The 27,008-nt window shown below is 35.7% G+C and overlaps 3 protein-coding genes and 1 long non-coding RNA gene across 14 annotated transcripts; 3 read left to right on the top strand and 1 right to left on the bottom strand.

Moving 5' to 3' along the window:
- The first annotated feature begins 201 nt into the window (after positions 1–201).
- LOC130797642 (G-type lectin S-receptor-like serine/threonine-protein kinase At4g03230) lies at positions 202–17,329 on the top strand. Of its 9 annotated transcripts, XM_057660325.1 has the most exons (10): positions 237–339; positions 1,298–2,383; positions 3,737–4,237; positions 4,325–4,426; positions 4,883–5,019; positions 13,689–13,899; positions 13,993–14,230; positions 14,344–14,494; positions 14,971–15,265; positions 17,026–17,325. In XM_057660325.1, exons 1-10 carry the CDS (start codon positions 327–329, stop codon positions 17,055–17,057), a joined length of 2,766 nt encoding a protein of 921 aa, XP_057516308.1. In that variant the 5' UTR covers positions 237–326; the 3' UTR covers positions 17,058–17,325. The 9 variants fall into 9 exon arrangements, with proteins under 9 accessions (XP_057516310.1, XP_057516309.1, XP_057516308.1 ...); XM_057660327.1 differs by lacking the exons at positions 13,689–13,899; positions 13,993–14,230; positions 14,344–14,494; positions 14,971–15,265; positions 17,026–17,325 and adding exons at positions 5,097–5,307; positions 5,401–5,638; positions 5,743–5,893; positions 6,074–8,324 and having other exon boundaries at positions 202–339; positions 4,325–4,414; XM_057660326.1 differs by lacking the exons at positions 13,689–13,899; positions 13,993–14,230; positions 14,344–14,494; positions 14,971–15,265; positions 17,026–17,325 and adding exons at positions 5,097–5,307; positions 5,401–5,638; positions 5,743–5,893; positions 6,074–8,320 and having other exon boundaries at positions 202–339.
- On the bottom strand, positions 9,352–12,779 carry LOC130797648 (uncharacterized). Its single transcript, XR_009038920.1, has 3 exons — positions 12,640–12,779; positions 9,695–9,763; positions 9,352–9,604 (listed from the first exon to the last, which is right to left on the bottom strand). It is a non-coding gene; the product is annotated as an uncharacterized LOC130797648 (long non-coding RNA).
- On the top strand, positions 9,999–13,828 carry LOC130797644 (G-type lectin S-receptor-like serine/threonine-protein kinase At4g03230). The gene is made up of 5 exons (XM_057660334.1): positions 9,999–11,481; positions 12,651–13,150; positions 13,244–13,360; positions 13,478–13,614; positions 13,702–13,828. Exons 1-2 carry the CDS (start codon positions 10,233–10,235, stop codon positions 12,764–12,766), a joined length of 1,365 nt encoding a protein of 454 aa, XP_057516317.1. The 5' UTR covers positions 9,999–10,232; the 3' UTR covers positions 12,767–13,150; positions 13,244–13,360; positions 13,478–13,614; positions 13,702–13,828.
- Positions 17,330–22,832: 5,503 nt separating the features above from the next.
- Positions 22,833–26,910, top strand: LOC130797643 (G-type lectin S-receptor-like serine/threonine-protein kinase At4g03230). 3 transcript variants are annotated; one of them, XM_057660333.1, is made up of 7 exons: positions 22,833–24,608; positions 24,687–24,803; positions 24,933–25,069; positions 25,178–25,388; positions 25,733–25,973; positions 26,091–26,241; positions 26,318–26,910. In XM_057660333.1, the coding sequence occupies exons 1-7, from the start codon at positions 23,363–23,365 to the stop codon at positions 26,618–26,620; spliced, it is 2,406 nt and encodes an 801-aa protein (XP_057516316.1). In that variant the 5' UTR covers positions 22,833–23,362; the 3' UTR covers positions 26,621–26,910. The 3 variants fall into 3 exon arrangements, with proteins under 3 accessions (XP_057516316.1, XP_057516315.1, XP_057516313.1); XM_057660332.1 differs by having other exon boundaries at positions 23,270–24,608; positions 24,684–24,803; positions 25,736–25,973; XM_057660330.1 differs by having other exon boundaries at positions 23,270–24,608; positions 24,684–24,803.
- The last annotated feature ends 98 nt before the right edge of the window (positions 26,911–27,008 follow it).

Genomic DNA, 27,008 nt, shown 5'->3' with positions numbered 1-27,008 from the left:
CTAAAAATTTTATGTTGTAATTTTGTTTTTTAAGTGTGATAAAGGAGTTATTTAGTGAAGTTAGAGTGTAAATAAGACATTTCAAGTCCAGTGGTAAATTCGTAATTTTTTAAAGTCCAGGGTCAAATTTGTAATTTTATTGGGGTGACGATAAAATGAAAAGGTGGCGATGTTTAAGGATTGGGTTCATTTATATACCTCATTATTGTTCCTTTTAAGTAAACAGGACCAGTAAGCAATCAAAATTCAACAAACTATGGATTCATGACAGCAGCTCAAGTTTTGCAAGCTTCTCATATTTAATTAGACTCTTCAGTCAACTAATCATGCTGAATTTTGGTAATCTTTTCACTCCTCATTTTCTTATCTTTTATTTTCAAGTAGTGAAATTATTATATTGTGTTTGCTGACTGGTCTGTGGAATAAAATATTGAGCAGCCGTGTTGCATTATTGACTTGTGCAATGTAGAAAATGACTTGTTTGGCTTTGTTTAATTCATTAATCGAGCCCAAAAAGATGTGGTGTGGAATATTATGATCTGTAATGCAAGCCCCTACAATCAGAATTACTATAGCCTGTAGACAGTGTATATTTTTGCTTTCATTACATGTTTGTTCTTCAAGATTTTATTTGTAGTGTTGCTTTGTTCGACTTTTCCATGTAGAAAATTCAGTGTCATGTATTCCTTTCAAGTTAGTCTCTTTTTGCAGGAGCACAGAATAAATCTTATAGGCATATTGCCAGAATTACCTTCATCTTTGTTTTCATTACATTTTTGTTCTGTAAATTTATCCGCTATCTTTTTTACCATATAATGTCATAATAGTTTGTCATTCCAATCTCCATTTTCCTTGATACTTCGTACCATACTAGTATCTTGTTCATGCTTGTGTTTTCCCTAGAATCCGAAATTTTGACTCCCTTGATTCATATCTTGTGAAAGTATACCTTCTACCACATATGTGTATAATGTACATGTAACAACTATATCTTCAAACCTTCAAGGAAGGGTTTCTTTTTCTTCCATAGTTAGATGGTCCTATTTCAATAAGAATCTATACCCTACTTTAGAATACAGAAAAACAAAATCCTCTGCAATTATTATTGGTATTTTAAAGGGATAGACTTGTCTTCTTTTCCTTATGACAATTATCACACGGTCCATTTACTGCATATGTTACCTCAACTGTTCACTTTTTCTCTTGTTTTCCATTTCTATAATACATTGTATTGCTAGTGACTGCTTGACGGAAAATTCTGTGATCTCTGATGGTTCTAACAACACTAGTACTCTAGTTTCTCCAGGTCAAGTATTTGAGCTTGGATTCTTTGCACCTGAAGGGAACAACAATAATAGAAAGTTTTTGGGCATATGGTATTACAACCAGTCTAGTCCAAGGATTATAGTCTGGGTTGCTAATCGAAATAAGCCATTATTAGAGTCAAATGGCTCTCTGATCCTAAAAGATGGTGCTGCTAAGGTGCTAGATAATAACGATGCAATATACTGGTCAACAGATGTTCCTGCACCTGTGAATTCAACACTTTGTCTAGATGACAGCGGTAACTTAATATTGTACAAAAGGGGACAACGAGGAAAACAGAAATTGTGGCAAAGCTTTGATTACCCCACTGACACATTTCTTCCAGGAATGGACATTACTGAGAAGAATTTGACTTCATGGGAGACTAATAACAATCCATCACAGGGAAACTATATGTTAACTTTGCAGATTCAAGGGAATGAAGAGAGCTTGGTTATTTTGAAAAAGGGATCACTCCATTATTGGGAGAGCGAAGCAACACCTTTTGATCAGGCTCCCCAATCTCTGTTTAATTTATTGCTTAACATTCAGCAGGATAGTTACAAAAATACGAGGTTGGTAATGAATTTCACCGGACAGATTCAATTTTGGAAATGGGAAACTGAAAGAGGCTGGTCCCTGAAATGGATGGAGCCAAAGGATAGATGTAGTTTATACAGTACATGTGGAAATTTTGGTAGTTGCAATAGCAATGATGGGTTGTGCAAGTGTTTGCCTGGTTTCAATGCTAGTTCTCCAAAGAGGTGGGCTACAGGAAATTTCTCTGAGGGTTGTTCCCCAAAGTCGGTATCTTGCAGTAGAAATTATTTGGCAGATGAATTTTTGAGGATGCCTATGATGAAAGTGAGCACCCCAAAGACCAATCGGACAAATGTTGGGTCCTGCAAGGGTGATTGCCTTAAGGAATGTGATTGTGTAGCTTATTCTTGTGGTGTCAGTAACTGCACAGGAGCATTAAATGAGATGTGCTTGATGTGGTACTATGAACTTACCAATTTGCAGGAGGAGTATTCCAAGGGGTTTACTATCTTTGTCCGCAGTGCACTTTCTGATATAGGTAAAATCTTTCTTCTGTAATCAGTTATCCTGCTTGAATAGCTCACTCTAACATCTACTTTGATTTTTATGTAATCATATCAAGGAATAGTTATAATAATCACATACAATTCGCCATAGAATGTCTCACATGAATGGCCAAGTAAATGGACCTCTGCAAACAAACCTGTATCTTTTTACACCCAATAATTTTCTCATACATGTATTTCCGGATGGTAATGATAGGCAAATGACAATGACTGTTTGCTAATGCGGGTATTACCTTCAACATTTATGTGGTTTTTTGATGTACTATTTCTCAATAGTTCATTGGCATTTACTTGATTTTTAACCTTATACCTAGTGGTGCTTAATGCTTTTGAAGACATTTGGCCTGCTTCTACAACAGCATATTAGGCCAGGACAATGTGCTATAGTGAGATGATACAGATATCAGATATATAACCAGTCATTTGCTTATGTGCTGATGATATGTGCAATCCTTCCCAACAAAATCTCAGTGAAGTTTACATGAGGAAATTAGTATTTACTTGTAAATTATTTTTCCAGACACATGGTTAGTCCACTTGTAAAAACCAATCCAGTGTGGTCCTGCAGATATCGAGATTGGAAGAGTGCAGTAAGTACATAAGACATACATTTAATTCTAATCTTTATAACAAAGATAACGCGTTGTATCAAGAGTCAAGACCCAAATCCTCTAAACATGATGCCTGTGCATTGATGAGTGAAGATTCAATCACTTAAAGCTTGGGGAAGTTCAAATTTGAGCCAAAGTGAAAATTGGTTAAGCTGGCATCTTCAACTGTTCAAGGGACAATAGAGCATGGAAGAAGTTTGACTCTTAAGGTTTAATGCATTCGACTCCTTGGGCCTATGAAGAAGGCTCCCAAAGTTAAAAGAAGGGAATGATGTAGAGTTCCAGCAACCTCTATTTTTGTTGAATCATAGAGAGAGAGAGAGAGAGAGAAAGAGAGTGAGCTTGTATTGAAAGGAAACTCTATTGGAGTTAAACCAAACACTAGAGAGTGAGAGTGTGAGTGTGAATGCTTGATGTAATTATTGAATTATCATTAAGAAATAAAATCATGTGATTTGGGGGGAGGGTACCTTAAGGTCCTATAAAACACTTGTTTTGTTGCTTGCTTGCATTGTGTGTGCTTGTGTGTGTGTTGGCTTTGTTTTTTCTTCCTCATACCCATCTTTTTCTCTACTTTGTGAGTCCGATTTCACAACAAAAGGCAAATTGAATGCAATTTTGGTCTTGATCTTTTGTAAAAGAAAAATACTTAATACTGTTATGTAGCATTATCACATGTCATAGCTGACATGAAAGGCATTACTTTTGGTGCAGAATCAACTCCAAGAGACTGTAAGCCTTGTGGACCTTACAGCATTCCCTACCCCCTCAGCACTTCTACAAATTGTGGAGATTCATCATACTTTAATTTCCACTGCAATGAGCAAATAGGGCAGGTTAACTTCTCAACTTCCAAAAAAATTTTCAGAGTCTCTTCCATTGATCCTGATGCAAAAAGATTTTCCATCCAAGTCACGCATGTTAATAGCTGTGACAGTAGATCTATAGACTCAACTCTTCTATCACCCAAAGATAAAATACTGTACAGTATCACAAACTGCAAAGTAATAAAGGAGCAACCTTTTCTAGAGGTTCTGCCATCATTCATTGAAGTTGAATTGGGTTGGAAACCACCGCCAGAACCTGCTTGCAATGCATCGTCAGATTGCCGTGATTGGCCCTATACTTCCTGTAAAAAGAAAAGGGGTGGTGAAATGAGGTGCATTTGTGGATCAAAATACCATTGGGATGGCTGGAACTTGAAATGTACCAAAAGTAAGTCTTATAAGATGTTATGAAATGTTAACTAGTTACTTTAAAGTCTTGCTGATCTAATTTTGATAGCTTTACTCATTGTTACAGAAGTGGCTTCCCCTCTCAAGATAGTGCTACCTTGCATAGCTGGTGCATTGGCCATTGTTCTTATTTGTGGCATATTATTGAAACGGAGAGGTAGAGAACTGGGTAAGTGGCATAGTCCATTTACTCATTTACACATCACATTTCTTTATCGCAATGCAATCAAATGGCTCTCTCCTAGTCTCTCACCTAGACGGAGTTTCAGGGGGTTGAAATTATTCAACCTTACCTTCGTAAAAAAAAGAGGTTTCTAATTGACTCTTTGTAACAAATATCATCTTAAACTGCACATAAATAAGAAATGCACATGATTAATGCTCCATTACGATTGTCTATCACAAATTGAAACCAAAGAACTCTAAATGCTTGGCTCTGACTGACCTTTAATAGCAAATCTTTTACGTGTCACATAACGTTAAAAAGAATTTCTGGTGAGTGCAAAACAATGTAATGCTGCTGGTAGTGTTCAAAAAGGGGTTTTCCAACGTCGGTTTTCGATTCTACATTCCTGTACTGATGCAGTAAATAAAAGCTGTTTAGCTGATGCAACTGTTGCTGCAGGTTCCGTTGAGTTCAAGGGGAATGATTCTGAAGGCATAGATGTGCCCTTTTTCGTCTGGGAAAGTATACTAGCTGCTACAAACAACTTTTCAGACTCAAATATGCTTGGGAAAGGAGGATTTGGTGCTGTGTATGAGGTAATAGTTCATGATTCTGCCGAATGATCTTACACTGCAAGTTTTATAATCTTTTATTATGGGGAAATGATACATAGGGAATGCTTCCAGATGGAAAGAGAGTTGCTGTAAAGAGGCTCTCAAGTGTATCCGTGCAGGGTGTTGAGGAATTTAGAACTGAGGTTGAGTTGATTGCCAAACTCCAACATCGTAATCTTGTAAGACTTCTTGGATATTGTGTAAAAGCAGATGAGAAGATTTTAGTCTATGAATATATGCCTAATGGAAGCCTTGACTCTTTTTTGTTTGGTGAGTTACAAATTTATTATCTTACCTTGCCATGATAAAGCATTTTACACTTCCTAAGCTTGTTACAACTTTTTTGGGATGCCTTGCAAATAGATGAAGCATGCTCTATGTCCTTGGATTGGAAGAAGCGTTTTGACATTATTTTAGGAATAGCTCGAGGACTTCTTTACCTTCACCATGATTCAAGACTTAGAATCATCCATCGTGATCTCAAACCAAGCAATATTTTACTCGATGAGGAATTCAATCCAAAAATATCAGACTTTGGCATAGCAAAAATTGTTGGAGGGAAAGAAACAGAAGCAAGCACAAACAGAGTAGTTGGGACATAGTAAGTACAATTATATGCACTGTAAACTAATATCGATTACCTGTTATATTTTCTTTGTTAACATTCTTTTACACCGTTAATTTTCACCTTTTTGTTGCAAGAAGTGGTTATATGTCTCCTGAGTATGCATATGAAGGGCTCTTCTCCGTCAAATCTGATGTTTTCAGTTTTGGTGTGGTTATACTGGAGATTTTAACCGGTAGAAGAAATTCAAGAAAATTTAAGTTTGAACTTGGTGCCAGTCTATTGGGACATGTAAGTGCTAATTTATTCCATTCACGTCAACCTTTCAATCAGAAATAACCTTTTTGTTATTACTAGGATAAGGTCGCTATACTTGCTTTCCTTCAATACCCGAAATCCTTCGTGTTGTATTAATTCACTACCAAAATGTTAATCTTGTAGTTATCTTCTGTCTGGTGCAATGTGTTTTAGGCCTGGAAATTGTGGAAGGAAGATAGACAATTGGAAATCGTTAACCAAACACTCAACGACTCCTGCAATACATCTAATGTAATGAAGTGCATACATGTCGGTTTGTTATGTGTACAAGAAGATCCCAATGATCGTCCCACGATGTCATCTGTGTTTCTGATGCTAAGCAGTGAAAATGTTTGTCTTCCCATGCCAAAACAACCGGCTTTCGTTTGTTGGAAACCTTTATCCGAAACTGCCTCATCTTCCAGTCTGCAAGTTTCAAGCTTGAATGAACTTACCAATACTGTATCTTCAGAAGGCCGGTAACTGACATTTTTCCATGTGTTTATTTTTATGACCATAGTTTATAAGGTCAGTCCAATAATGTTGATTAAGGTTTTAATATTGTCATAAAATGGGCGTAGTTCTGGTGAAGATTTTGTCTTCATTCCTTGGTAGCATAGTGAAAAAATGAGGCATATGTTACCGTATTCGTATCGGTTAAAGTTCATTGGATATCTCATAATCTTAACTGAAATTTGACATTTTATGCTCTTTGAATAGAAGGAATAAAGTATGTAAGCTTCATCTGAATTTTGGTGTAGTCAGATTCATTTTGAGGCATGCTTGTATTGAGTTTAAATATCTAATGGTAAATAAAAGTCAAATCAATCAAAAAATCAAAAAGTTATCCAAAGTCTTTTGTAAAGCACACCCATATTTATATCAATTATCAAATACTTTGTTTCTTTATACTTTAAAGTTACAATCTGACATTTAGGCTCTATTTTGTTTACCTTAAGAAAAATACTTCCTCATATTCACTTAAAGTGTTTCATTTGACTTTTCACTATTTTTAGATGGTCAAATGTACCACATGTAAAAGATAATGAATCTAGTTTTATAAATTTTAATAGGGGTAAATTGGGGTTAGTTTGTGTAAAGGTGTGAAAAAAGTTAAGTTTAGTAAAGATAAATTGACAAAATTAATATATCAAAAATAGAAATGAGACATTTAAGGTGACTTGACCAAATATGGAAATGAGACACTTAAGGTAAATATGAGGAAGTAAGTAATTAGTATAAAATAATTTTATCCGTAAAAATTAATTTTAATCAGAAAAAATCAATAAAAATGAGCAAAAATCAGTTATATTCAGTAAAAATAAGTTATACTATTATTAATTAGTTATAATCAGTATTAATCAAATTGGGATATTGGCCGCTAAAATATGTACTTGACTAATTAAATACCTGCCTTTTCAAATACTTGAAAAGTTGGGTACCAAAATAAACACCCTAATTACGACCATTTCCGCATATATGTATGACCATTAACGCAAATGCACGCGAGTCAAGCTTACTTTCAAGTAAAAAGATAAAAAATCACGTACGGCCTACCAGTGTTCGTCCGGCTTAAGGTTATTAATTAATCCTCCGACTGGCCCTTTTTTACAACAACCATTCATTTCTGACATGAACGATAAAACAAGTTTTATAGCGCGAATCCTTCCACTGGGTATAATACCACCTTCTGGACTCTGGAGACCTCATCGTGCCTGCATTATTCAATCGGATAATCGAAATTGGAATCGACCTATTATTCAATCACGGAATCGAAAATGGAATTGAAGTTCAAGATTTTATTAGGGTTTTTGTTCGATTATTTTGGGTCGAAATTCAAATAACAAATATGATACTGACGTTGATTGTTCGATCTTCTAGGGTCCAGATTTAAAGAACAAGTTTATTGTTTGATTATTATGGATCGGAATGCAAAGAGCAAATATGATGAGGAAGTTGATTGTTCGATTATTAAGAGTCGAAATACAAAGAACAAATATGATACGATTGTCGATATACTTGCGTCGTTTTCGTGGCCTTCGAATTCTGCGCTAATTCGGTAAAAAATAAAATAAAGCTGATTGAATTAGCGACGGTTCTCTTCTCACATGTGATGCTCTAATGGTGATTGTCTTCAAGCTTTCCAATTCATCTAGTCTAAATGGCAGGTACCCAGTTTCTGAACGAATGTGTTCGATAAATTGCCTAAAAACTTCAAGCCAGCTTCGGAATCATTGTGACTGATCTGAACTGTACTCTAAATAAATCAAGCAGTAGTCAATTTCCATGATTATGGAGACAAAATCCGCTCATGATAATTACGTGATCAACAATACCTTCATTCTTTTTTTTTTTTATTTTGTTTAGAAGGATTTTTTTTACTTTTGACATATCATGATATAGATATCAAAATTTAAATTATCAATTTTAGACAATTATACAGTATGAAATTTGGTAAAAAGAATTTAATTAATATTAGTCTTTTTTCTTGTCTATGAAATTCAGATGAAATTTCTGGATAAATTTCTTAATTTGTGAATCTAAATATAATCAAAACATGATATGATCCCATTTTATTTTAATTTTAACTTTGGATACCTTTAGTGGTATTAATAGATACTCACTTGTTCATTTGAATTCTTCAAATATTACTTTGGTTGTATCTTTAAATTTGCGGAATTTTATATTTTGATAATACTTTTAGATCAAATCTGAAACTATACTTGATTCGCCCCTAATTACTCCATTTTTATATTATTGATAAGGGACTATTAAGAAATAAAGAAATGACAAACTAGGGGATCATGACAACTTATATTATATTCCAGCTTCTTTGTGCTCCCTATGTCACTCTCAAAATGCACCATAATGGACCAGTTGTATATTAGGTAAAATTTAGTGAAAAAGAGAATGAGTTGAAAAATAAGATAAAATAAATAAGTGGATGATAAAAATGAGTGATTATGATGGAGAGGGAATAAGTTTGGGAATGAGACAAAAACGTATAACTTCTACTAACATATGTGTATACTCCTCACTTTGCTCAAATGCATTATGTGTTCTTTAAATTTTGGAAAAATTATCAAGAATAATACAACTTTTTGCTTATTTTCTTACAATAATACCAACCTTTAATTAACCATGAATAATACCAATTTTGGGGTGTTATCTTAGAATATACCTAACATGTTAAAAATCAAACTATAGGGAATTATTTGACAAAAAAATTTGGTAAATTAGTTAATAAACTAAAGTTGGTATTATTTTAGGAAAAAACCCCCTAAATTGGTATTTTTAATGATTAATCAATAGTTGGTAGTATTGTATTATTCAGGGTAATTTTTCCTTAGATTTTTGGTGGAATTTAGAGGGGAATAAGATAGAAAAATTAAAATATGGAGATAATATGAATAAAATAATTAAAAGTATGGACGAGAATATGTTAATAAATGTGGAGCTTTTCTCAAATAAGAAAATATAGCAAATTTGATGAGATATATATAAATGAAAAATATAGTACATTTGAGCGGGCAGATTGAATATGTAACAAATAGCAATTATATCTTCAAAATTCCACCGATGGATTTTTTATTCCATAGATCAATTGTGAAATATGAGCTGTGATTGGAGAATCCTGTATTCCTGTATTCTAAATTAGGGAATGAATTCTTGTTGACCTCCCTATTTCCACCATCACTTGTGTAGCTATCATTACAATGTTAATAAATAGTAAGTAGGAAATTAATTGTTGTGCTCGATTAGAGAACTGAGAAGAAAATGAGCAATATCTACTACCTCCCTATTCTTCAATCTTCCACCATTACTTCTTTAGCTCCTCACCCAGTTCTCACGTACCTGCACATGCTATGTGACCCACATGGGAAATCACTATTATGAATGCACATTCAAGAGTTCCATTACTCATTTAAAGGAAATCAGAGTTTTATTGATAAATTTGTTACCTTAAATTAAGGATAAAAACATAATCATTAGAGATTTCCCAAAATCCCAAGTTAGATTTGACAGTTAGGAGTGGACCTTTTTATTCAAAAGGTGATACTTTTACCTCAATTAATTTGACAGTTAGGACTTGAAAACATGATATCATTAAAATTGTGTACCCTTTTGACAAATATGAAAATGAAATATTATTCAAGCTAGTGAAAAAAAACAAAACATGTTGATGTATGGAAAGATTTTTCTCATTAATATTTGTATTGTTTTTTGAATAGGATAAACAGCAGATCAAACTGAATTACATATAGCTTCTACTACTTATGTCTATGTAATAGGATCCTCTGTAACTGCCTTACCTTTAAATCTTCCTTTCCATATGGAAATTACCACACAGTTTCTTAAGTGCCTATTTTATCTTATCTTCTTACTACATGTGCTCTTGTTTTCTCTTCCTATACTACATTGTGGTGCTAGTGACTGCTTGATGGATAATTCTGTAATCGCTGATGGCACCAACAACATTACTCTAGTCTCCCCGGGTCAAGTATTTGAGCTTGGATTCTTCACTCCAGAAGGGAATACTAATAATAGCAAGTATTTGGGCATATGGTATTACAACCAGTCTAATCCAAGGATTATAGTCTGGGTTGCTAATCGGAACAAGCCACTTTTAGAATCAAAAGGCTTTCTCATAATAAAAGATGGTGATGGTAAGGTGTTGGATAATAATGGTGAGATATACTGGTCAACGGATGTCAATGTACCTGTGAATTCGACACTTTGTCTAGAAGACACTGGTAACTTAATTTTGTACAGCAGGGGGGAACGAGGAAAACTGAGATGGTGGCAAAGCTTTGATTACCCAACTGACACACTTCTTCCAGGAATGGACATTACTGATAAGAATTTGACTTCATGGGAGAGTAATGACAATCCTGCACATGGAAACTATATGTTTATGCTGCAACTTCAAGGGAACCAAAAGAGATTGATTATTTTGAAAAAGGGATCACGGCATTATTGGGAAAGTGAGGCTACACCTTTTGAACAGGCTCCCCAAACACTGTTTAATTTTTCGTTTAACAACATGCTTCAGCAGGAAAGTTACAATAATACGAGGTTGGTGATGAAGTTCACCGGACAGATTCAATTTTGGACATGGGAAATTGAAAGAGGCTGGTCCTTGAAATGGATGGAGCCAAAGGATAGGTGTAGTTTATACAATATATGTGGAAATTTTGGCAGTTGCAATAGTAACAATGGGTTGTTCTGCAAGTGCTTACCTGGTTTTTATGCTATTTCTCCGAAGAGATGGACTTCAGGAAATTTCTATGAGGGCTGTTCCCCAAAGTCAGTACCGTGCAGTAGGAACTACTTGTCAGATGAATTCTTGAGGATGCCTATGATGAAAGTGAGCACTCCAAAGACCAATCAGACAAATGTTGGGTCGTACAAGACTGATTGCCTTACAGAATGTGATTGTTTAGCTTACTCTTGTGGTGTCACTAATTGCAAAGGAGCATCAAATGAGAGCTGTTTGAAGTGGTCTTATGAAATTACCAATTTGCAGGAGGAGTATTCCGAGGGGCTCACTATTTTTGTTCGCAGTACAATTTCTGATATAGGTAAATCCTTCTATAATCAATTATCCTGCTTTTATAGTTTACTCCAACATCTACTTTGATTTTTATGTGATCATTTTGAGGAATAGTTATATAATTTGCATACAATTCGCTAGATAATGATTCCCAGGAACGGGCAAACTAATGGACCTATCTTTTTGTACTCAATAATTTATCTTGCTCATACAAGCATTTCCGAATGGTAATGATTTGCAAATGATAATGGATTTTAACAGATTGAATGTATGTTTGCTAATAATGTGGGTATTACCTTGGGAATTTATGTGGTTTATCCATTCAAATTGCTCCATAGCTCATTAGCTTATACTTGACTTTTAAATTTATACCTAATGGGGCTTATCGATTTGAACTTGAAAACATTTATCCTGCTTCTACAACAGATTATCAGACCAGGAGAATGTAATACACCTTTGTCTTATATTAATTGTAGTTGGGAACCATAATCACTAGTAAGATGATGGAACTATCAGATGTATAATTATTCATCTGTTCATGTGCTGATGTAATGTGAACTTCCTTCTCAATCCAAACTCAATCTTTGGGTTGAAGAATTGGAGGAAATAAGGGGAGGGTAATAATTTCATTTAGTTCGATACCAATGTTGAAGTTGTGGGATTTGGAAGGAAGTGGTGTGAAGGGCTTAAGTCCCTTAATTATGTTAATAACCAAATCACTGCAATTGTGGAAAAGTTTCGAAGGAAAAATGCTATTTCTCTTCTTCTCCCTTCCTTTCCCTCCTAAACAAACAAGGAAGACTTCTATTATTCACTCCCCTTCGGCGCTTCCTCCCTTCCCTCTCTTCCTTTCCTTTTCCTCTTAAATTGCTATCCAAACAACGTGTTAGTGAAACTGACATGTTGAAATTCCTTGTATTGTGAGTCAAGAAACTTAGTGTTTACCAGTAACCAAGATTTCCAGACACATTGTTAGTCCACATGACAAAACTATTGTAGTATAGTCCTGGAAATACTGAGAATGGTAGTGTCATAAGTACATGGTACATACATTTTATCCTGATCTGTATCAAAGAAAAGGCAAATTGAAATTGAGTGTAATTTGATCATCATCATTTGTGAAAAAAAATACTTGATACTGTAATGTGGCATAATCAAACGGTGTAGCTAACTTAAAAGGCATTACCTTTGCCGCAGAATCAACTCCAAGAGCCTGTAAACCTTGTGGAACGTACAGCATTCCATATCCCTCAGCACTTCTCCAAATTGTGGAGATTCGTCATACTTTAATTTCCGCTGCAATGAGAAAATAGGGCAGGTTAACTTCTCAACTTCGAAAGGAATTTTCAAAATCTCTTCATTTGATCCCGATGCAAAAAGATTTGCCATCCGAGTCACGAATTTCAATAGTTGTGACAGTAGATCTATAGACTCAACTCTTCTATCACCCAAGGATACTCTACAGTACAATATCAAAAACTGCAATGTAATTAAGGAACAATCTTTTTTAGAAGCTCAACGATCTTTCATTGAAGTTGAACTGGGTTGGAAACCACCGCCAGAACCTGCTTGCAATGCATCGTCAGATTGCCGTGATTGGCCCTATACTTCCTGTAAAAAGAAAAGGGGTGGTGAAATGAGGTGCATTTGTGGATCAAAATACCATTGGGATGGATGGAATTTGAAATGTACTAAAAGTAAGTCTTGTAAGATGTCACAAATCTAAACTGTTAGCTAGTTACTTAAAAGTCTTCCTGCTCTAATTTTACTAGTTTTACTGTTTGTTACAGAAACAGCTTTCCGTCTCAAGATAGTGCTTCCTTGCATAGTTGGTGCATTGGCAATTATCCTTATCTGTAGCATATTATTTTTCTACTTTATCCAGAAAAGGAGAGGTCAAGAACTGCGTAAGTGGCATGGTCCATTAAATCTGTTAATACGGTGTCATAACAGCTTCTTGGTTCTACATTCCTGTACTACTGCAGTTTTTAAAATCTGTTTGGGTGATCCAATTGTTGCTGCAGGTTCTATTGAGTTTAAAGGGGATGATTCTTAGGGCGTAGATGTGCCCCTTTTCAACTGGAAAAGCATACTAGCTGCTACAAACAGTTTTTCAGACTCAAACAAGCTTGGGAAAGGAGGATTTGGTGATGTATATAAGGTAATAGTTCATAATATTGTCAAGTGAATCATTGTAAGTTGAATAATCTGTTACTAAGGGGAAACGATACATAGGGAATGCTTCCAGATGGAAAGAAAGTTGCTGTAAAGAGGCTCTCAAGTGTATCAGTGCAGGGTTTTGAGGAATTCAAGACTGAGGTTGTGTTGATTGCCAAACTTCAACATCGGAATCTTGTAAGACTTCTTGGATATTGTGTAAAAGCAAATGAGAAGATTTTAGTCTATGAAAATATGCCTAATGGAAGTCTTGACTCTTTTTTGTTTGGTGAGTTATAAATCTGTTATCTTTACTTGCCATGATAAAATATCTTACACTTCCTGAGAATGTCATAACTTCTGTGTGATGCGTTGCAAAAAGATGAAGCATGTTCAATATCTTTGGATTGGAAGAAGCGCTTTGACATCATTTTGGGAATAGCTCGAGGGCTTCTGTATCTTCACCATGATTCGAGACTTACGATCATCCACCGTGATCTCAAACCAAGCAATATTTTACTCGATGAAGATTTCCATCCAAAAATATCAGACTTTGGCATAGCAAGGATTGTTGGAGGGAAAGAAATACAAGCAAATACTAGCACAATAGTTGGAACATAGTGAGTACAATTTATTTTTTCTGATATAAACTGATAAACTGATTTGACTACTTGCCTTTTTTCTTTTGTAACTTATATTTATACTGTTAATCTTCACCTTTTGCTGCAAGCAGTGGTTATATGTCTCCCGAGTATACATATGAAGAGCTTTTTTCAGTCAAATCTGATGTTTTCAGTTTTGGTGTGGTTATACTGGAGATTTTAAGTGGCAGAAGAAATTCAAAAATATTTGAGTGTGTGCATGGAGTTAGCCTGTTGGGACATGTAAGTGCCAGTTTATTCCATTTAATTATAAAATGGCTGCAGTTTAGATCCAAGGATACCGTAGATAATGCCTCATAAAATCATATGCATTTTTTATTTTTTATGATTATGAAGCTGCAGATGATTTTTGCGATCAGAGTTAGAACCTCTTTGTTTTTACAATGATAAAGTTGCATATATTTGATACACTAAATCCTACCTAGGTGAGAGGTGATGTTTGGTTTGGTGAAAGACATTTTCTTTGGACAACAAATATCCTAAAAACTTTTTTCCAATGGAAAATGCAAGTAAATGGTGATGTGAAACCAAACAAGGGAAAACGGGAATATAGTTTTCCAAAAAAGCATTTTTCACCAAAACAAACAGGCATACATTCCCTTAATGAGAGTGGCTTGTAATGGAGTAGTGTTGTATAAAGACTACCCAATGTTTTAATCTAAAAAGGTATCATTTCTGTCTGATACAATGTGTTTTAGGTCTGGGAATTATGGAATGGAGATAGACAAATGGAAATCGTGGAGCAAACACTTAAAGAATCATGCAATGAATCAGAAGTCCTAAAGTGCATACATGTTGGTTTGCTATGTGTACAAGAAGAAGCTAATGATCGCCCCGCCATGTCTTCTGTGTTTCTCATGCTGAGCAACGAAAATGTCGGTCTTCCCATCCCAAAACAACCAGCTTTTGTTAGTCTACCTATATCTTTCGGTATACAGGTTTCAAGCTCGAATGAACCTACAATAAGTCGAAAACTGTATCTTCACAAGACCGGTAAATGACATTATATAGTCCCCACTCCTTTTCATTCATATGATGATGACTCTTTGTTTTACAAGTTTAAGAACAAGATTGCTTACATCTGGCCTTTAATTCTGCTCAGTAAATTCTGTTAAATCTTTTTGGCGAATATAGAATAGAGATCTAAGACTCTAAGTATACAATTTATGTTCTTTAAATAGAAGGAAGCAAGTATGTAAGAATTTGGGATGCTTCAACTGAATTATGTTGTAGTTTTATTCATTTGGATTATTTATGTTATAAAGCTAACTAATTCTTTGCAGAACAGACAAATAACACATTTATGTATAGTTAGTCGGCTTATCATTCAGAGTCGCATTTTTTTTGGAATTGTTTTCCGGTTTGAGGTCAAAATTGTTCCAAAATAAACAATTTGAAAATTATTTTGCTATGTTAGGGGGAATGATGATTTATTTAAAATTCTAAAATTGGTTTAAATCTAGTGTTTACCAAATTAAAAAATCAAATTTGTTTGTGAGTTAATTTCATCTTTGTTTTAATAGTTAAAATTGAAAATTTGATAATGACTTTTTACAATTTATCATTCTTAAATTCTTTATTTAAAATAAAATACTTGTTTCTTAGAGATTATACATGTAAAATTGTCATTAGTGAATCTGAACGTAAACCACTAGAACATTGTTTTTCTAAGTAAAATTATTGCTATTGTGAGTAGTGGTTAGTTTTAGATGTTTTTCCTGACTTTCTAATCAATCTATCTAATAACAATAACATTCCATAGATTTTATTAGAGAAACTCTTAATGTGGATTTAGTGTACACTAAAATAGTATGGATCAAGTCCTAACACTTCTATTCTTACTCTTTTCACTCTTTTCACTTTTTACTAAATACTTCAAAAAAACTGAAAAAAAGTTTTAAAAAAAATAATTTTTTTTTATTTTTATTTTTTATTTAATTTTTGTTTTTAAATTTTAATTTTTAAAATTTTTAATTTTTATAGTTTTTTTAATTTTTTAATTTTTAGTTATTAAAATTTTAATTTTAATTTTTTAATTTTTTAATTTTTTTTTAATTTTTAAATTTTTTTAAGACTAGAGCGAAGTGTAAAAGTATAAGAGATAGAGTAGAGTGGAGTGGAGCAAAGTGAAGTATAAGAGTATAAGAGTAGAGCGAAAGACGAGAGTGTAAATATTGGTCCACACTCTACACTAATATTAGAGCGGATTAAATCCATACTGGACTAAATCCATACTATACTTAATCATTTTATTAACGGTACTAATTGTTGAATATTTAGAGTATATAGACCTAGATTTGTATATACTACATACTTAGTATAGTAGTGGGACTAAATAAATATATTATAAGTCCAAATTAAATGCCTCAAAGAATTTGATGAATCATTACTGTGATTCATACGTTTTGTTTGATGAATCATTACTTTGATTCATCAGTTTTTTTTGATGAATCATTACTTTGATTTCTTTGCTTGGTGAAACATTACTTTGGTTCGTAAGCTTTGCTTGGTGAAACATTATTTTGATTCATAAACTTTGCTTGGTGAAACACTTTTGTTTCAAAATAAGGTATTGTTTGATGCATAAATCTATAAATAGAGATTGCATGCCAAAGGACATTCCATCCCAATTTCATATGATTTATGATTTCTCTTTTAAGAATAATATTGAGAGAGTAATTAACTCTTAATATCATCAAAGTTCATAATTCACTACAACACTTGTATTTACTATTGCAATTTCCTTGTGCTAGGATTTTGTTGTGTAGATTGTATCTCATTGTGAATTTGATTTTATCATCCCAAGCACCTTTTGTGGGAGAAATATCACAATAGGAAAGTGCATGAACGCCTTCTACTCATATCAAGTTTCCGAGCGACTTCTCTTATTGTCGCAACCTTATCTTCATGGTGTTCATTTGGTGATTTACAAAGCAAGGAGTTCCATTGCCATCGACACAAGAAAAATACAAATCGGTTTGTTTATTTGTATTTGCATTATATTTCCAATACTAATGTACTATCTCATTTGATTAATTATTAGTACAGTTAAACGACGATTTAATCGCAATTCCTGCATTGTCGCAAACGCATAACGCATATGGCATATTCCTCTTGACCTAAAACTCACTTGCAGAATCGAAATTGTAATTGAAATTCAAGATTTTTATTAGGGTTTTTGTTCGATTATTTAGGGTCGAAATTCGAGGAACAAATATGATACGATTGTTCATTCAATCATCAAGGTTCGAAATTCAAAGAATAATTATGATACTATTGTATTCATATACTTCTAGTCTAGTGGCTGGTGATTAAGAGAATAATCGAGTTTTAGGGTTTTAATCTATGTTCTCATTTTTCTACTTTCAATGTACATTGCTGTCTATATATACAAGAGATGTTTCCTAAATAAGAGAATATATAGAAATATTCTGTTCCCTAAATATATAGCAAAATATATGGAGAATAATATGTTGCCTTAATTTTAATATTCTAACACTCCCCCTCAAGTTGGGTCGTAGGGTCACCAACACCCAACTTGCGTAGAACACTTTCAAAAATCTGGGCTGCTACTGCTTTAGTGAGGATATCTGCCAACTGATCTTCTGAGCGAACATGGGGTAATCTAATGGTCTTATCTTCCAACTTTTCCTTTATGAAATGTCTGTCAATCTCGACATGTTTCGTGCGATCATGTTGTACCGGATTCTCTGAAATGTTGATGGCAGCCTGATTATCACAATACAACACACAGCTCTTCATTGGCATAAAACCAAGCTCGGTAAGAAGTTTCCTCAACCATAAGACTTCAGTAACTCCTTTGGCAATTCCCCGAAATTCAGCTTCAGCACTTGATAGGGCAACAACCTTTTGTTTCTTACTCCTCCAGGTCACAAGATTTCCACCTACTAAAGTGAAATAACCTGATGTTGATTTTCTATCATCTCTATCACCTGCCCAATCTGCATCAGTATAGGCAACTAAATCAAGGTGACCATTCTTCTGGAATAGAACCCCTCTTCCTGGAGTTCCTTTCAAATATCTCAAGATTCTGATAACCGCCTCCATATGCTGTATCTGAGGTCGATGCATAAATCGACTTACAACTCCAACTACGTAAGCAATGTCAGGCCTTGTATGAGCTAGGTATATCAACTTCCCCACCAGTTTCTGGTACTGCGCACAGTTTGTTGGTTCCCCATCTTCAAGAATTTGTAACCCATGGTTGATCATTATCGGTGTCTCACTCGGCCTACAATCTAACATACCGGCTTCCGCTAGTAGATCCAGCACATACTTTCTTTGAGATATAAAGATGCCTCTGTTAGACCTTAGGACTTCAATCCCCAAAAAATATTTGAGCCTTCCTAGATCTTTCATTTCGAATTCCTGGAACAACTTGTCTTTTAGGGCTTTGATCTCTTCTCTGTCGTCCCCTGTAATAATCATGTCATCTACATAGATGATAAGGCAAGTTATCTTACTTCCGTTCTTCTTCAGAAAAAGAGTATGATCGGAATTACTCTGTCGATACCCAAACTTCTTCATTGCTGAAGTGAATCTGCCAAACCACGCTCGGGGCGATTGTTTTAACCCATATAAAGCTTTCCGTAATCTGCACCCTTCATTTCTACCAAAATCTCCTGAGAAACCTGGAGGAACCTGCATATAAACTTCTTCTTTTAGTTCCCCATGAAGGAAGGCATTTTTGACATCGAATTGATGAAGAGGCCAATCAAGATTTGCTGCTATGGAGAATAGAACTCTTATAGTATCCAACTTAGCAACTGGAGAGAATGTCTCTGAATAATCAACTCCATATGTCTGTGTATACCCTTTCGCCACAAGTCTAGCTTTGTACCGTTCGATGGATCCATCTGCTTTATACTTCACTGTATACACCCATTTACATCCCACTATTTTCTTCTCCTTTGGTAAGATGCATTTCTCCCACGTTTCATTTTTTCGTAGAGCGTCAATCTCCTCTTCCATAGCCTTCCTCCATTTAACATCTTGCATAGCTTTATCAACATTTTGTGGAAGTTCGGTTGCATAGAGAGCGGCTTTGAATGCTAGAGCACTCTGTGACATGTTTTCCTCCACGGTCGACTCAATCGGATATCTTGATCTCTTGGCCTCATAATCTGGATCATACCTTCTAGGAGGTATACCTCGAGTTGAGCGAGGTGGAAGTATATACCCCTGAGGTTCACCTGTCTGCTCTTTCCCTGTCTCCACAGTTTCACTAGTAATATCAACAATATCAGCATCACATATCTTATCTTGCTCAAGTAAAGGACTAACCTGATGTTCAGACATGACTGGATGTGGTATGGGGTGCACAACTTGGGGAGACAGTTCGGTAGCATTGCCTAATTGCTCTTGAGGGTCTGGGTTTAGCATCCATGAACCGGTTAACCATCTAAGATCATCACTTTGCATCTCCCCCTGACATCGAAGATGGATGTAGTAGTACTCGGATTCAGAGAAATCACAATCCATCGTAGTGTACATGCGTCGATCATTGGGATCATAACACCTATACCCCTTCTGGTTTCTTCCATAGCCCAAAAAAACACACTTAATAGCCCTTGGTTCCAGTTTACTTCGTATTCGTTTTGGACAATGAACATAGACAGTGCACCCAAAGATTCGGGGGTAAGGAATGTAAGGAAGGTATGGGTAGGTATGTTTGAAGAGTTTCTAAAGGTGTTTTGTCGTTTAGGGCTTTTGTGGGAAGACGGTTAGTGAGGTAGGTAGCGGTGGAAATAGCGTCAGGCCAATGGGTGGCAGGAACATGAGATTCAAGCATTATGGCACGGGTTATCTCTAGTAAGGTTCTGTTTTTTCGTTCAGCGACACCATTTTGTTGGGGTGTATCTGGACACGAAGTTTGGTGAATAATGCCTTTACTAGCAAAGAATTTGTGCATCTCAGTGTTATCATATTCACGGCCATTATCAGTTCTCAAGATACGGAGTGGGGTGTGGAATTGGGTGCAAATCATGTGATAAAAATCGACAAACACTTTAAACACCTCAGATTTGTGTTTAAGAAAATAAATCCAGCTCATTCGAGTACAATCATCAATAAACACAATATAATAAAGAAAACCATGCATTCCACAAACAGGTGCGGGTCCCCAAACGTCAGAATGAACAATCAAAAACGATAAACTGGATTTATTCAAACTACTAGGATACGAATGTTTATGACTTTTTGCTAGAATACATGTCTCACACTTAAAATCCAAATTTAATCTAGCTAAAGTGGGAAAAAGTTTCTCAAGATACCCTAAAGATGGATGTCCAAGTCTACGATGCCAAGTCCACAGTTGTTTCTCCCGTGACCCGTGAGCAAGAACTGCGTTGCCTTGTTGAACTGTCTCTTCCAAGTAGTACAGACCACCTTTTTCAATACCACGCCCAATAATTTTGCCCGTCTGAACATCCTGCACAACACAACAACCAGATTTTATAAGCACGGTGCAATTGAGTTCCCTCGTGAGATGACTAACGGATAGCAGTTTATGTGAGAGATTAGGAACAAACAGACAATTATTCAAGGTTAAATTTCCTAACACAGGAATAGTTCCAGCACCCACGATTTTAATTTCTTCCCCATTAGCGGTTTTAATGAGATTTTTTTTCGGTCGGACACGGTTTAAAAAATCATTTTGATCATAAGACATGGTATCCGTAACTCCGCAATCAAGAATCCACCCGTTAGTACAATTAGACAAGGTATCTTTATTTTCACAAAAAAAGGAAAAAATATGTGAAGGAGAGGAAGCCACGTCGCCCCTCAAAGTTCCCTTTAAAAACGTGTACCCTTCATTTGAAGGGTCACTTTCACCTTCACTCTTTCTCTGGCTTTGCTTTCCCTTATTACCTCCATCTTCCTTTGAGTGTTTAACCATGGCTGCCACGGAATTTCGTTCATCCGATTTTCCATCAGTGCTTGAGACTATCGCTGCTCTTCCAGGCCTTGGTTGATCGGAGAGTTGGCCGGTCATTTTTGCCCCTTTCTTCCTCGTGTCTGGCCACCAATCCGGGTATCCCACAAGTTTAAAGCACTCATTTTTCGTGTGCCTCATTCCACCACAGTGGGTACATTGAAGATGGCTTCTTTCGTCGTTTTTCCGGTAAGATCTTTCCGATCTCCCTCTGACAGCAAACACGCCCCCTGAGCCCGATGAATCTAACTCTGATGAGGGCTCCTTTTTCATGATTCCCCTTCTCATTATCTCCCTCCTTATGAATGCATATGCCTCCTCTGCAGTGGGTAATGGATCTTGAAGAAGAAGGTCCCTCCTCTCTTTGTCAAAAGTTTCATTTACCCCTGCAAGGAATTGATACAATCGATTTTTTTTGGTTAATTGATTGTAAATGATTTTGTCTTCTGGGTCCTTCATCGGGTTTGGTTGCCTCCTATCGATTTCCTTCCACACAGTTATTAAGTTGCTGTAGTATTTCTCCAAGGTGTCGGTCCTTTGCTCGATTTTGTTAGCCTTGACAGTGAGATCAAAAATTTGGAGACCATCACTGCCACTGCTGTATACTGTTTCGATCCCCTTCCAAAGAGTCTTTGCGGTTGGGAAATCGATGAACTGGTTGACTAGGTCCGGATGAATGCTTTCGATTATCCATGAGATAACCACTGAATCTCGCCTGGTCCATTGGCTGTACTCTTGGTCCGTTTGTGGTGGTGGATCGGCGATGATATGGTTGAGCCGATCACGACCACTTAGGGCTAATTGCATCAACCTGGACCACATGGTGTAGTTTTGGTGAGTTAACTTTTCTGATATTGAGAATGTGGGAATCGAAATTGTGGTGGTGTTTGTGGTTGTTTCGGGTGGTGGTGGAGATGGCTTATTGGTGTTTAACTGTGAGAACAGTTGCAAAAGCTGCCCCATTGTGACAGGCTGGTCTGGCATGATTATGGTGTCCTTTGACTCCATTTTTTTCTGTTCAGGTAAGGTTTAATTTTTCCGGTAGATGATGAAGCCGCTTAGACGATTTCTCCTCAGAAACGTCTTGGCTCTGATACCATGATTAAGAGAATAATCGAGTTTTAGGGTTTTAATCTATGTTCTCATTTTTCTACTTTCAATATACATTGTTGTCTATGTATACAAGAGATGTTTCCTAAATAAGAGAATATACAGAAATATTCTGTTCCCTAAATATATAGCAAAATATATGGAGAATAATATGTTGCCTTAATTTTAATATTCTAACAGCTGGCGTTTCCCTTTCACCCACCCTTGTGACAAGAGTTGATTCTCACCATCTATAAGGATTAAGGACTAAGGTAGTCTTTTTCCGTTTTATGTAGGTATTTTCTAGTCTATTCAAAATCAAAATAGGATTAGAATAGTTCTATTAAGCTAGTTATTGCTAAAAATTATTGTACTAATGGTGTTTTTATATAGTACTCCTACTAATTAGTTCTTCTATATATAGGCTTAAACGTGCTTGTATGATTAAGTTATAATCTTAATTGTTTACAGCAAGATAACCATGCCAAATCTTTAATTCCAAAAGATTGTTATCATTTTCGTGTAACAATAAATCTTTATTATGGACACGTAGATAAAACTAAAATTTAAATAAAAAATATGTGAAATTGATTAGTAATGAGGGGTGAGGTGGATGGTAATTTGATAGATATTTCCTCAGTTTATAAAAGATAGCCCCAAAACTATTGCTATAAAGCTTTCACATCAAGTTTGGAATTGGGTTAATGTTGAACATGACTTTGGTTGGAAGGATAGTTTGGTTTATGGTTGATAGATAAGTAAACGCTAGTCAGCTGATAGGCCCACCATGTTCATCATGTAGTGGGTTTATTCCTTGCATTTAAATGAGTTTGGTAGTGATGTTTAGCTAGGATGCTGATGCCTTGAAGGTTTAGTTTGTTTTTTTTTGTTGACCAGAGACTTTTGGGTAATAGATCCATGTGTGGCTTTCTTTAAGGTGCTTAAATACTCAATGCAACTTTCAAGTTTGGCAGTTGTTTCATTCTTAGAGAAGCTCTCTGAAGCTTTAGGCTTTAGGCTTTAGGCTTTAGGCTTTAGGCTTTCTCATGGCAATTACCACTAATTCCTTACAATATCTATGGCATCCCTTCTTTGCATATGTGCTTTTGATGTCCATTCCTATACTAAAATGCAGTGCTCTTTACTGCTTAGAAGAAGGGTCGACATTAAAGCAAGGTACTAACATAGAAACTCTAGTATCTTCTGGTGGATTGTTTGAGCTTGGGTTCTTCACTCCTGATGGGAAAAACAGTAATAACAGTTATTTGGGAATCTGGTATCACCACCAGCTTAATCCTAAGATAATTGTGTGGGTTGCTAATAGAAATAAACCGTTGTTAGAATCAACTGCTTTCCTTATCATGCAAAACGGTACTGCCAAGCTGCTGGATACGCAAGGTGCGACTTACTGGTCAACTGATATTGCTCTATCTGGTCACGCGAGTTTGTGTCTACTAGACAATGGCAACTTGGTTTTACAAGTGAGTACGGGAACCAACGAATATCATGTCAAATGGCAAAGCTTTGATAGCCCAACTGACACATTTATCCCAGGAATGTCTGCTTATTCTTTAACTGGTTTGACATCATGGGAAAATAGTAACAATCCTGCACAGGGAAACTATACTTTGCAACTCCCTAGGCCTAATAAAAATTTGGTTATTTTAGAACAGCAATTAAAAACTTATTGGGAGAGCAATGTCACACCTTTCGATCAGACTCCACAGATGGTGTTTGATTTATTGAATCCGGATCCTTCCGCAACAGAAGGTAATAATCATATTACGAGATTGGTGATGAATTTCACCGGACAGGTTCAATTTTGGAAATGGAAAAATGAAACAGCCTGGTCCTTGAGATGGTCTCAGCCGAAGGATGGTTGTAGTGTGTATCAAATATGTGGAAAATTTGGTATTTGCAATAGTGATAATAGTGGATTGTGGTGTAAGTGCTTGCAAGGCTTTACTCCAAGTTCACCAAAGGGGTGGAATTCTAGAGACTACTCGGAAGGATGTTCGCCAAATCCATCATCTTCCTGTAGTACGGAAGATTCATTCTTGAGGATGCCTATGATGAGAGTGAACAATCCAGATGCCAATTTTGTAGGTTCGGCTTGCAAGTCTGCTTGCCTTGCAAATTTTGCTTGTATAGCTTATTCTTGTGGTGTTGCCGATTGCAAGGAGACATCAAATGAGACATGTTTGATGTGGTTTGAGATACTTACTGACTTGCAAGAGGAGTATCCTGATGGACTTACAATCTTCATTCGTGGTACACGTCGTTCTGCTAGAGGTACATATCTTCCTTTATTGTCCTTCTTTGCAACTTGAATAATTTATATATCATTCATTTCCTTTTTGTTCCCAGAAGTGCCATTTTCTTTCAAGGTTGTGGTACTTTGCGGAGCCGTTCTCTTGTCAGCTATTCTTGTATATGGGATGTTCCTTAATTATCACATGCATAGAAGCATGAGTGATGAACTGCAAAGTAAGTTGGCTTAAAATTCACTCGGTTGATCGTATTTTAATTTTAACATAAGGCATGATGTTCTTTACTGCATTTCTGTATGTCTTTAAACTGTCAATGCTGTATTAATTCATCAACATAACCTAATAGGCTCGGTTAGGTTTGAAGGAGATGATACTGAAGGCATAGATGTCCCGCTTTTTGGTTGGGAAAGCATATTAGCTGCTACCAATAATTTTTCTGAAGCAAATAAGCTGGGAATAGGCGGATTTGGTTCTGTGTACCGGGTAAAAGAATATTTTGATTCAGAAGTATTTATTTTTTTATTTATCGATTTTTCATGTGAATCTTTACTTCTTAGTAAGTTTGTTAAATCACTGCTATTTTGTGTTCAGGGAAAGCTTCCAAATGGGCAGGAAATTGCTGTAAAGAGGCTTTTAAGTGTAACAGTACATGGCGTTGAAGAATTTAAGACAGAGATTAAGCTGATTGCTAAGCTCCAGCACCGGAACCTTGTAAGACTTGTTGGGTATTGCATGAAAGCCAATGAGAAGATTTTAATCTATGAATACATGCCCAATGGAAGCTTAGACTCTTGTTTATTTGGTCAGTCTCATTTCCTAATTCTTACCATAAACATCACATAAGTAGTCATTAGGTATGAAATGTGCCCTTGCGCTTCCAGTTGCAGTCCCCACCCCAGGATGTTTTTTTTCCTGACAAATTTCGACCTCAAAGAGTTGAAAATTAGGAGGGACTGAGGGACATAGTAAACGCTTCACTCCATTTTGGGTGAATGTATTTAAGTAGCGTTTTTTTGTAAATGAAACAACTTTGTAATTTTGTACTTCCTTAGAACTTCTAATTTCCTGCATATTTATATGATAACCAAAAGCAAGCAATATTACCTGTTTTTCCAGTAACACTTAAATTTATGTATATCTTGCAAGAAGATGAAAAACACTCTGTGATTTTGGATTGGAAGAAGCGTTTTGACATCATTTTGGGAATAGCTCGAGGCCTACTTTATCTTCACCAAGACTCGAGGCTAAGAATCATTCATCGGGATCTCAAACCAAGCAACGTTTTACTGGATGAGGATCTCAATCCGAAAATTTCAGATTTTGGGTTAGCAAAAATTTTTGGGGTAAAAGAAACAGAGGCAAGCACCGGAAGGATATATGGTACATAGTAAGTCGGAAAATCATGATAGAACAGATCAGTTTCAACTTCACTATACACTATGCATAGTCAATTAGTCATTATCTATGAATTATGGGCTGATACTAACTCATTTCTCCGTTTTAGTGGTTACATGTCTCCTGAGTATGCATCTGATGGGATCTTTTCAGTCAAGTCCGATGTTTTCAGCTTTGGAGTGGTCATGTTGGAGACCATAAGCGGTAAAAGAAATTCCAGGATCTTTATGCTTGAGCATGGCCTAAGTCTACTAGGACATGTAAGTATCACTAGAAGTAAAGTCCTAGATTTCATCAAAATTAGACATCATTATATGCTGATTTTCTGTCATTTAGGCTTGGAAATTGTGTAACGAAGATAACGGATTGGAATTGATGGATGTAAAACTCAAAGAATCGTGCATTCCATTAGAGGTTCTGATGTGCATTAATGTTGCGTTGTTGTGTGTACAAGATGATCCTAGTGATCGCCCCTCAATATCAACCATAGTTCAAATTCTGACCAATGGAGCCTCTCTTCCATTTGCCACAAGACCAGCTTCAATGAACAGGAAGCCATTTTTAGAGACTGCTTCATCTTCTAGTGCAAAAGATTCAAGTTTGCATGAACTATCAACAATTCCCACAGTTGGCCGATAAATAAATATACAACTTCTCTTCTGTGAAGATCGGTACTGTATAATTTTTTTCTCATTAAGCCAGTTATCTATTGCACTTATGGACATTTATCAAATTCCAGTGTTCAGAATTATTACTGGTACTGCCAAAAGCCGTCACATCTTCAACAAATTTTTTCTTATGTACAAAAATCAAATATAGATTTTGTAGCACCACCCACTTATTGTAATCCTGATTTGTATTTTATGTTTCGGATTATAATGAACTAATATAAAGTGATTTTATTTTTTGCGTTTTTTTATTTATGTGAAGTTGTAAATGATATTTGTTTGTAATCAAGTGTCAATCGGAAACAATATCTCTATTATTTCAAGGGTATGGTTGCGTACATTCGAACCCAAAAACCGTA

This window comes from Amaranthus tricolor, chromosome 13 (assembly GCF_026212465.1).
Source record: "Amaranthus tricolor cultivar Red isolate AtriRed21 chromosome 13, ASM2621246v1, whole genome shotgun sequence".
NCBI classification, from domain to species: Eukaryota; Viridiplantae; Streptophyta; class Magnoliopsida; order Caryophyllales; family Amaranthaceae; genus Amaranthus; species Amaranthus tricolor.
This window is presented reverse-complemented; position numbering and strand designations above follow the sequence as displayed.